This window comes from Microcaecilia unicolor, chromosome 13, assembly GCF_901765095.1.
Source record: "Microcaecilia unicolor chromosome 13, aMicUni1.1, whole genome shotgun sequence".
Lineage (NCBI taxonomy): Eukaryota > Metazoa > Chordata > Amphibia > Gymnophiona > Siphonopidae > Microcaecilia > Microcaecilia unicolor.
This window is the reverse complement of record NC_044043.1, coordinates 12,498,382-12,510,409: the sequence shown is the minus strand read 5'-3', so window position 1 is coordinate 12,510,409 and position 12,028 is coordinate 12,498,382. Positions and strand designations below refer to the sequence as shown.

The 12,028-nt window shown below is 43.7% G+C and overlaps 1 protein-coding gene across 1 annotated transcript in view; it reads left to right on the top strand.

The window, feature by feature from the left end:
* NOS2 (nitric oxide synthase 2) overlaps positions 1-12,028 on the top strand; it is a 115,751-nt gene that overhangs the window by 37,849 nt on the left and 65,874 nt on the right. The window contains exons 8-11 of the mRNA XM_030222499.1: positions 1,152-1,291; positions 2,149-2,323; positions 8,636-8,737; positions 10,147-10,341. Of these exons, the coding sequence (XP_030078359.1) occupies positions 1,152-1,291; positions 2,149-2,323; positions 8,636-8,737; positions 10,147-10,341 (612 nt within the window). The remainder of the gene's footprint in view (positions 1-1,151; positions 1,292-2,148; positions 2,324-8,635; positions 8,738-10,146; positions 10,342-12,028) is intronic.

Sequence of the window (12,028 nt, the reverse complement as noted above, 5' to 3'; positions counted from 1 at the left end):
AATAATGCAGTTCCACAAGCAAAGCAGTTCAGGAATCTCCAAAGTTTCAAAAATGCAGTTCATAAACCAACAGGTCATGAATCTCAGCAGTCTCAATGATGCAATTCAAAATAAGTAATCCCAAAAGCAAAAAAACGTTCCACAAAGAAAAACAAGCAGTTCAAATAAAACAAGCACTTCCAAACAGGCAGTTCAAACAAGCAATTTAGAAATCCCATCAGCAGTTCAGAGGCAGAGAGCTCCCAGGGGTCCCCTCCTTCCTCTGGCCAGCTCTGTCTCCTGGCTTCCTCCCACTCGACCCCGTCGCTCCCTGGCTCCTCCATGATAGCCATTGCCTTCCCTTGTTTACCAAGACCCCGCACCAAGCGGTTACCTGCTGTCTGAACCTTTTACTTTTGGATCTTGCCAGAGCTGCAATCTCCATTGGCTCCTCTTGCCTCACTTCTTCCTCCTTTTCTTCCCCCTTCCATTCCATGGGCTCCTCGCCCCACCCATTCCCCAGCTGATCCTCCTCCCCCTGATTAGCTCTGTTTAGAGGCTCCATTCCTGGCCTCCCCTCCATGTCTTGGGTTTCACCTTTACCCGCCTTTCCCTTGGGCTCCACTGGGGGCTGCTGGGATAGGAAGTCTTTGATTCTATTGTAAGACTTCCTCAAGGGCTGCTGGGAGTCGTAGTTTTTACCTTGCCTCCATCCCTCTGGGGAAAATGATCTATGCTTTCTCCTGACATGTGGAACTCCCTGAGCTAAGAATCTGGGTTGTCCCCTCCTCTGGGCCTTATCTTCTCCTCCGCCGGTACCTCCCCTCTCTGTTCCCTTATCCCCTTCTTCACAGTATCTACCACTGTTTCCTCTAAGCTGAGTCCTCCACCTACAGTCCTGCCAGTGGAGGGTGCTGTCTCACCATCACATTTTCAGTAGTGAGGGACAGGCAAGCTCTGCAGGACTCCAGAGAACCTAGTAATTGAAAACACAATATTGAAGCACCACCCCCTACTGGTAGCAGTGCAGTTGGAGGACTTCTGCTCAGCTTAGAAGGAACAGTTGCACCTACGTTTCTTTATGGGATAGGCTCTGACTAGGCCTCGTCTTTTCAATGGTTAAAAAAAACTGTTGCTCTGTATTCTACTAAAGAAATCTGGCTTTTCTACAGCTATGCATTGACCTGGGATGGAAACCCAAGTTTGGACGCTTTGACATACTCCCCCTAGTCCTCCAAGCAAATGGAAAAGATCCAGAATTATTTGAAATTCCACCAGACCTTGTTCTCGAGGTGTCAATGGAGCATCCCAAGTAAGACAAGTGAAATGAGATATTAGCTCTTGACATTATTATTAATACTATTTCTTTCATTAAGATTGATGATATTATAGCCTGTGACTATCCCAGTGATGGTGAAAATCTTTAAGGTCTTCTTTTACAAAGCCGTGTGGCAAATGAGAGGAAGCCCATTCAATTCCTATGAGCTTCCTCTCATTTGCCAGGTGGGAATCGCTAGCGCGGGTTTGTAAAAGAAGTCCTAAATCTCTAGTAAGCCTGGGGGAAGAGAAAACAAAACAAATATATTTTACACAATGTTTAACACTTCAGTTTTACAGCTGTGTTATATGCAATTTTAAAAAATACATGGAGCCCGATGTTGAGTCGGTGGAGATCAGCATTTTGCTGACCACCGCCAGTGGTTTGCCTGGAAATTCATTGCTAGGTCATGTCCTGGCTCCGGCATTGAATTTCCAGGTTTACAGAGCTGGGAAAAGCATAGCCGGTTAAGTGCGATATTCAGCACTTAACCGGCTATGGCAAACCGCATAAAGTTAGGACTGACTTTTTTTGTGGTTACCTCGGCCAGTTCAGTGCTGAATATCGGCACTGAACCAGCCAAGTGCTGACTCTGCCCCCGGAACAGCCCCAAAATAGCCAGTTTTGTGTTGGGAGCCAACCAGACATTTTCAGCGGCAGTAACCGGTTAATATGCCGCTGAATATGACCGGTTAGCCCCGTACAAGTGATCTAACCGGCCAGGAGCCATTTCTGGCCAGTTAAATCACTTTAAATATCAACCCCTTAACATTTACTTGGTCCAAATGATGACCCACATATGGGCTCAGATAGGGCATAACAAGTAACCTGTAGCCTTCTCATTGCATAAGGTACGACTGGTTTAAAGAGCTGGATCTGAAGTGGTATGCCCTACCTGCGGTGTCCAACATGCTTCTGGAGGTGGGAGGTTTAGAGTTCCCAGCATGTCCTTTCAATGGCTGGTACATGGGGACTGAAATCGGTGTCCGAGACTTCTGTGATGTGCAACGCTACAACGTACTGGAGGTAATTTTCTCATGAAGGTTTGTATAGCTGTATGCTGATTGTTGACGGATGCAGTTAGCGTTAGTCTAGAGATCCAAATGTGCTTCGCTTCTGAGCGTTTCAGACTTTATAGCGGCGGTGTTTTTTTCATCTTCCCACCAAAACTCGAAACCTATTTTTAGACATTTTTCTACGAAGTCCATCAGAAGTGCATTGGAAACACAAAGGGGCGTGTTAAAGGTGGGATTTGGGCGTTCCTAAGACTTGGACATTTTTCAGCCATAATGTAACAAAACAAAACCGCCCAGGACTAAAATTAAGATGTTTTGAGCTAGACCTGTTTTTATAACAAATAAGGCACAAAAGGGTGCCCTAAATGACCAGATGACTACTGGAGGGAATCGGGTGACCCCCCCCAATACCCCCCCCCCCCCCAAATGTGAATAAAAATATGACTTGCCAGCCTCAGATATTAGAGCTAGGTCTATTAGAGCAGCCTGCAGGTCTCTGGAGTAGTCTAGTGGTCAGTGCAGTGTACCATGGTGTGGGGAACTCAGGTCCCTATCTCTCTCCACCTGTCACATTTGTGGGGGAAGCTATGAGCCCTCCAAAATTCACCAGAAACCCACTCAACCCACATATAGGTGTCCCCTTCACCCATAAGGGCTATTATAGTGGTGTACAGTTTTGGGCAGTTGGTTTTGTGGGCCTCAGCAGACAAGGTAAGGGAGCAACGGTGAGATGTGTGCCTGGGAGCATGTTTTTGAAGTCCACTGCAGTGCCCCATTTATCTCCTGGGATGTCTGGCCCCTCCTACATCTTGATGGCTTGATTTTCTACGTTTTTCACTTGTACAGGGTTTTTTTATTTCCGAAAATGGACCAAAAAACAAAATGTTCAAAGCAAAAAACCTTGTTAGAAACAGTATTTTCGAAAACAAAATAATGACGACTAGACCACAACCCTTTCCACTCCTTTACTCAAAATGTCTCACGGTATAACTACTTAACCTGATCCTCCTGCCCTCTTTTATCACTCTAACACCAATTGTATTTCTCCTCTGTTACGGCGATGCCATAACAGATCTTTGTAAGCCACATTGAGCCTGCAAATAGGTGGGAAAATGTGGGATACAAGTGAAAATGACCTTCTTTCCTATTCAGATTTTGGACGTTTTATGCAAAACATCCAAAGTTGGGCATAGACGTCATATCGAAAATGCCTCTCCACGTATCTGCTACAGCTCTTGATCTTTCCCCTTTGCAGTTATGCTTAGATGAAGTTGCCCTTTGGCTTCACGAGCATCATTTAGTTTTGAACTCAAAAAAGACAATTGTTTGCTGGCTTACAGGCCAAAGTTCAGTTCCTCCTTTGTCACCTCTGAATGTTTCTCTGTTCTTGGAACCAGATTGCTAGCACAACATTAGAAAGGACAGCTCCTACGGTTCAAAAGATTAAAATTCAATGGTGAACTGAGAAATGTATCAAGATCTTCTGATATTAATACCACTATGTAGAAGCAAGGAAAGAATTTGGAAGTGCTGTCCTCAGGGGCGTATCTGCGTGGGGCCAAAGGGGCCTGGGCCCCCACAGATTTCGCCCTGGACCCCCTACCGCCGTCAACCTTCCCCCGCTGTCGCCGTCACCTACCTTTGCTGGCGGGGGACCCCAACCCCCGCCAGCTGAGGTCTGCTTCCTCCTGCCCCTGCCTTTAAAAATATTCCTTCAGCTGGCGGGGGACCCCAACCCCCCACCAGCTGAGCTGAGGCCTTTGAAGTTCTTCTTCGTCCTCATACTGTTCAAAGCTGCATCCAGACTCACAGTGAGTCTGACGTCCTGCACGTACAACGTGCTGCGACATCAGACTCCGAACCTGGATTCAGCAGTTGAACAGCACGAGGACGAAGAAGAACTTCAAAGACCTCGGCTCGGCTGGCGGGGGTTGGGGTCCCCCGCCAGCAAAGGTAGGTGATGGGGGGGGGGCTATAATGTGCCCCCTCACTCTGGCTCTGGCCCCCCCTACCGCCGCAGTTCAGATACGCCTCTGGCTGTCCTTCAGAAGATAATAAAAACAATTGGCATACTGTAATTCATGAATACAAGCATAAAATAACCATCAAAAATAGGGAACGCTAATCAAAACTAGTGAGGCATGACAAACCTAATATTAAGAAACTGTTTTCACTATTGGACCATCTTTTGGATGTAGAGTCTGTCACCATTAATTATGGCACCTCTCTAACAGCTGATGATATAGTACCTCTCCACTCATCCTTAGTCTAGCCCTCCCTATCTAGGAAAACCAAGAGACAATTATCTTTAATAAACCCTCTGTAGGACAGTCTTACTCATTGATATCCCATAATATAGTGCACCTTACATAGTAAATGACGGCAGAAAAAGACCTGCATGGTCCATCCAGTCTGCCCAGCAAGACAAACTCATATGTGCTACTTTTTGTGTATACCCTACTTTGATTTGATCATGCAAGGTTCCACGTTAGGAGTTACGGACCAAGAAAGGGATCTGGGTGTCGTCGTCGATAACACACTGAAACCTTCTGCTCAGTGTGCTGCTGCGGCTAAGAAAGCGAATAGAATGTTGGGTATTATCAGGAAAGGTATGGAAAACAGGTGTGAGGATGTTATAATGCCGTTGTATCGCTCCATGGTGCGACCGCACCTTGAGTATTGTGTTCAATTCTGTTCGCCGCATCTCAAGAAAGATATAGTACAATTGGAAAAGGTGCAGCGAAGGGCGACTAAAATGATAGCGGGGATGGGACGACTTCCCTATGAAGAAAGACTAAGGAGGCTAGGGCTATTCAGCTTGGAGAAGAGACGACTGAGGGGAGACATGATAGAGGTATATAAAATAATGAGTGGAGTGGAACAGGTGGATGTGAAGCGTCTGTTCACGCTTTCCAAAAATACTAGGACTAGGGGGCATGCGATTAAACTACAGTGTAGTAAATTTAAAACAAATCGGAGAAAAGTTTTCTTCACCCAACGTATAATTAAACTCTGGAATTCATTGCCGGAAAATGTGGTGAAGGCGGTTAGCTTAGCAGAGTTTAAAAAGGGGTTGGACGGTTTCCTAAGGGACAAGTCCATAAACCGCTACTAAACGGACTTGGAAAAATCCAAAATCCAGGAATAACATGTATAGAATGTTTGTACGTTTGGGAAGCTTGCCAGGTGCCCTTGGCCTGGATTGGCCGCTGTCGTGGACAAGATGCTGGGCTCAATGGACCCTTGGTCTTTTCCCAGTATGGCATTACTTATGTACTTGATTTGTACCTGTCCTCTTCAGGGCACAGACCGTATAAGTCTGCCCAGCACTATCCTCGCCTCCCACCACCGGCTGGCTCTGCCACCCAATCTCGGCTAAGCTCCTTAGGATCCATTCCTTCTGAATAGGATTCCTTTATGTTTATCCCACACGTGTTTGAATTCTGTTACCGTTTTCATTTCCACCACCTCCCGCGGGAGGGCATTCCAAGCATCCACTACTCTCTCCGTGAAAAAATACTTCCTGACATTTTTCTTGAGTCTGCCCCCTTTCAATCTCATTTCATGTCCTCTCATTCTACTGCCTTCGCACCTCCGGAAAAGGTTCGTTTGCGGATTAATACTTTTCAAATATTTGAACGTCTGTATCATATCACCCCTGTTTCTCCTTTCTTCCAGAGTATACATGTTCAGGTCATCAAGTCTCTCCTCATACGTCTTGTAACGCAAATCCCTTACCATTCTCGTAGCTTTTCTTTGCACCGCTTCAATTCTTTTTACATCCTTCGCAAGGTACGGCCTCCAAAACTGAACACAATACTCTAGGTGGGGCCTCACCAACGACTTATACAGGGGCATCAACACTTCCTTCCTTCTGCTGGTCACACCTCTCTCTATACAGCCTAACAACCTTCCAGCTACGGCCACCGCCTTGTCACACTGTTTTGTCGCCTTCAGATCCTCAGATACTATCACCCCAAGATCCCTCTCCCCGTCCGTACCTATCAGATTCTCCCCGCCCCACCTTCTCAGACTTGTTAATCATATCAACATGACTTTCATTCAATGCAAAATATGTTGTGCCTTAGTCCTAAGGCAACCCATCTGGAACCTTAAAACTTGCCCCATCTGTCTTCAAATAACAGCTATTAAAGAAAAAATCAAATCAATTCTTGTATACCGCTAATATCCCCTTTCCAGGTTTCAGTGCGGTTTACATTCTAGGTGAGACAAAAGCCAATAATGTTTGTGTGAGGTATGAGAACAATTAGAGACCACTGGTGTAATGCATGAGACCAAAAACATTCTAGGAAAGGATAATGGATAATACTAGGAGGTAGAAGTGGTAGGGCAAGTTCATGGATTTACGTAACTTTCCTAGTGGGCTAAAGTAGATGTTAAACAATATGGGAGACAATAATGGACCCTACAGAACCCCACAACCCTGGTGCCCAAAGGGAAGAGCATTCGTGATTGATAGTCACTTTATAATTACGATTTTTTTTAAAAGATGAAAACCAATCAAGCACCCTGCCTGATAAGCCAATTTGACTTAAGCTGAATAGCAAAACGTCATGGTTAACCATGTCAAATGTGGCTGACAGAACCAATTGCATGAGGATAGAAGCAATGCAAATTTGTAACTCTGAACTAAGATTAGATTCGATTTATTATTTTTGGCCCACCCTTATCCATGGTGGGTTACAATAAAACATTAATTTAAAAAAATACAATGAACAAATACAGAAAATAAAAAAAAAATCAAAGCATATCACAAATATATCATCAGTCTGCCTTAAACAAAAGAAAGTCTCTTAGGTGTTTCTGAAATTCTGGTTTCACATTTAAGCCACAGTGGCAGACTTTTCCATTCAATGGGACCTCTAATGGAATAAGTACCCAGCTTTGTAAGTTCCAAATGCACATGCTGTAACGCAGGAATCGCAAGCATATGCTGGATAAAAGACAGATCTTGGTGCTATGATATTTTCTAAATCCAGATTGATGGCTATCTAAAATGTCTAAAGAATCGAGATAATCCTGAAGTTGGATCCCAACAATAGATTCTGTGATCTTAGCTAGAAATGGAATATTTTATTTATTTATTTATTGCATTTGTACCCCACATTATCCCACCTTTTTGCAGGCTCAATGTGGCTTACAGAATAAGGTTATGATAAAGTCAGTACATGATTTAAATACAGTTGATCATAAGCTGAGGTAAGAGAGGTGGTAGATGGGCTGATGTTGGGTAGGTTGTATGAGAAATGTTTTAGGTGTGTTTGGGTGATTTGGGGGATGAGTTGTATCATTGAGGGAGGTTATTGTAAGCTTTGTTAAAGAGGTGTGTTTTCAGAGCTTTGCGGAAGCTGGTTAGATTGTTCATGGTTTTCAGGGTTATTCACAATAGGTCTGTAGTTTGAGCAGTCAGAAGATGACTTTAATTTATCTTTGATTATTGGAAGAATAATAGAGCTGATATTAGTTGGATGAGAGCCTAGTTGTAACATTCGGTTAATCAGCATTAGTAACCAAGAACCAAGAAATACCCTTGAAGGGTAGATGTTTCAGCATAGAGGCTAGACATGGGTCTAACTCACAATTACCTTTACTAAAAGTAGTAATTACTATTCTTACCTGATCAAAATTGATCTCATCAAAATCGGTCCAGTGTTGAACAACTGGCACCTCTTCATCTGAATCAGATCTAAAAGCTTCTAAATGTTCAATTGAATTCACGGACGAGAATATAGATCTAAGAACATAAGAATAGCCGTACTGGGTCAGGTCAGTGGTCCATCTAGCCCAGTATCCTGCTTCCAACAGTGGCAAATCCAGGTCAAAAATAAAGCTTTCTATTCCATGCTGCGTTGGCTTCCTATGGAAGTCCGAGTTCAACTCAGGGTAGGAATATTGATGGGTGATGCTCCAACTTATCGATCTGATTTAATTATTCCACTTCAGGTCTCAGAAAATACTCGGAACACCTGTTTTGTTGCATTTCCCTACAGTCCATAAGTTGAGGTCTGTGAAACAGATTTTTTCTTCTCTGTCATATCAGATGGCGACAATTTAGAACACCCTACCCACTGTAGAAATTATTTGGTTTTCGGAAATGCTAAAAATTCACTTGTTTTATAAATTCGGCTTATCCAGTATATTTAGTTTCACTTAATAGTATTCTTATTCCTAGACAAGTGGATCTAGTTTCTTAACATTGCAATCCACTCTAGAACTGACAAGATATTGACAGAATATAAGACTAGAATATAATATAATGTAAAGTTCTTTGCTAAATGATTTCTTTTCTTTCTGCATGCAGGAAATAGGAAGACGAATGGGCCTTGAGACACACAGACTGGCTTCTCTATGGAAAGACCGAGCTGTTGTGGAGATTAATGTCGCTGTACTTCATAGTTTCCAGGTCACTTCACGTTCAGAATTCACTTTTTGTAGCATTGAAGTCAAATCAAATCAATTCATGTATACCGCTAAAATCTCCTTTCCAGGGTTCAGTGCGGTTTATATTCTAGGCGAGAAAGGTCAATATTCAAAAGATGCCCAAACAATTTTAGGAGTTAACTGGATAAATCTTAAATGTTGATCTAGCTATATCATTTTGGCTGGATATTTTAATGTCTGGTCAAAAGTTATTTGGTTAAAGTTAGGAGAGGTAAGAGACGTGCTGGGAGCATGACTGCTACTTAACTGGATAACACCGATAGCATTATTCAGTTGATTTCAACCAGTTAAACTGGATTGCATAAATGCCAGATCTAAGTTAACGAGGTAAAATATATTTGGCTAATTTTAACCTGTGATATTCGGTAGTACCAATTTAACCAGAGAGTCAGTTGAACATCCACTAACAGATAACTGGATAAGTTTCTTGTTATCTTTAACCAGATTATCTACTGGCTGGGGGTTGACCTCGTTAATTATTATTTTTATAAATGCATTCTTTTGTTTTGTAAAAATATGCCTCTGCTGACCAGATTAATAGTATAGGGAAATGCAATTAAATACATAGCATCAATCCTTCACTGCAACCTGCATTCTACTCACTGAAGACAATGGAGACTAAGGAGGCTAGGGCTATACAGCTTGGAGAAGAGACGGCTGAGGGGAGACATGATAGAGGTATATAAAATAATGAGTGGAGTGGAACAGGTGGATGTGAAGCGTCTGTTCACGCTTTCCAAAAATACTAGGACTAGGGGGCATGCGATGAAACTACAGTGTAGTAAATTTAAAACAAATCGGAGAAACGTTTTCTTCACCCAACGTGTAATTAAACTCTGGAATTCGTTGCCGGAGAACGTGGTGAAGGCGATTAGCTTAGCAGAGTTTAAAAAGGGGTTGGACGGTTTCCTAAAGGACAAGTCCATAAACCGCTACTAAACGGACTTGGAAAAATCCAAAATTCCAGGAATAACATGTATAGAATGTTTGTACGTTTGGGAAGCTTGCCAGGTGCCCTTGGCCTGGATTGGCCGCTGTCATGGACAGGATGCTGGGCTCGATGGACCCTTGGTCTTTTCCCAGTATGGCATTACTTATGTACTTATGTACTTATGCAAAAGTTTACCAGAGCAACCTGCAAACATGAGCACAGATTGATAGTGGCTTTTAGCTACTCCATTCTGTAGAAGGGTTTGTGTTTAATTCCTTTCTTAATGACTGTTTACCCAGGAAAAGTGATGACGTTGCAGTAACTTTTGTACAAAAATTGGAAACCCCTGCTGGAGTATATTATTCAGTGTATTGATAAATGTTCAGGCCCTAGAAGGAGTAACGTATTCTTGGCCTTCATGTCATTTTGGGTATGTTTAGAAACACAATGTCACCATCATGGACCACCACTCGGCTGCAGATTCATTCATGAAACACATGCAAAATGAATACCGCCTTCGAGGAGGCTGCCCTGCTGATTGGATTTGGCTCGTTCCTCCAATGTCAGGAAGCATCACCCCCGTCTTTCATCAGGAGATGCTCAGCTATGTCCTCACACCCTTCTACTATTATCAGGTGAAGCGTTTTCACTTTCTTACAAGTCTTCACTCATGTCACATGCTGTAGTTAGAAAATTCAGATGCTCCCATCCAGCCAGGGACGCCGAGAAGGGAGGGGAAGGGGGAAGCTGCTTTTTTCCGTGATTCAGCAGCCAGCCTTACAGCCTTGCTCAGTCAGATCCAGCATCTATCCCTCCCTTCCAGCCCTCCCCTCCCCCCAAGTCCTCTACTTGCCTCAGAGAGGTTGGCTGGCCTGCAGCAGGTCCTTGCTCCTGTTGCGTCCCACCTATGTGGAAACAGGAATTTACTTCACAGGAGGCGGGACACAGCAGGAAGAAGGACCTGTGGCCAGCAGAGCAGTTTCTGTTGATCGCTGCTGCTCGCTAGCCAATGACGGGCTGCAACTGCGAGGCCTTTAAGATGCTTTGTCCAGGGCCCAGCTTTGTCTCTTGGTGGCCCTGCTCCCATCGAAGCGCCAGATAGCTGAATACCATGTTCTGCTATTTTGAAACAAACAGAAAAATAAGAGACAACTCTGCTAAATCATCAAATGAAACACATACAGGTAGCTGGAGATTGCATCCAGCAGTGACAGAAGTGTAATTTTCTCATTTACTCTCAACCTTGATATACCTTGTACTTTTTTGGGGATCTTGCCAGGTACTTGTGACCTGCATTGGCCACTGTTGGAAACAGGATGCTGGGCTTGATGGACCTTTGGTCTGTCCCAGTATGGCAATACTTATGTACTTGGGATTCTGAATGGAATCTTGATACTCTTTGGGGTTCTACATGGAATCTTCTTACTCGTTAGGATTCTAGAATCTTGCTATTCATTGGGGTTCTACATGGAACGTTGCTACTCTTTGGTTTCTGCCAGGTACTTGTGACCTGGATTGGCTACTGTTGGAAACAGGATGCTGGGCTTGATGGACCTTTGGTCTGTCCCAGTATGGCAACACTTATGTACTTGGGATTCTGAATGGAATCTTGATACTCTTTGGGGTTCTACATGGAATCTTCTTACTCGTTAGGATTCTAGAATCTTGCTATTCATTGGGGTTCTACATGGAACGTTGCTACTCTTTGGGTTTCTGCCAGGTACTTGTGACCTGGATTGGCTACTGTTGGAAACAGGATGCTGGGCTTGATGGACCTTTGGTCTGTCCCAGTGTGGCAACACTTATGTACTTGGGATTCTGAATGGAATCTTGATACTCTTTGGGGTTCTACATGGAATCTTCTTACTCGTTAGGATTCTAGAATCTTGCTATTCATTGGGGTTCTACATGGAACGTTGCTACTCTTTGGGTTTCTGCCAGGTACTTGTGACCTGGATTGGCTACTGTTGGAAACAGGATGCTGGGCTTGATGGACCTTTGGTCTGTCCCAGTGTGGCAATACTTATGTACTTATGCACTTAGCAAACTGATCTTTAAGCGGCTTTGTAATCATTATAGTGCAAACATGACCGGTCTGTAAGCAGAAACTATGAACATCACAATTACCACAAGTCTCAAAGGTGGATGATTCGGTGGGGAGGAGGACAGGGATCACTTGCTCTTATTGGGTAAAATGCAAGAAATCAAAACTCTGCCCTACATAGGGTTACCATATGGCTCCAGAAAAAGGAGGACAGATTGAGCCAGTCTGGGTTTTACTTCAATTGCTTTCAATGGAAGCAAAACCCGGACTGGATCAAT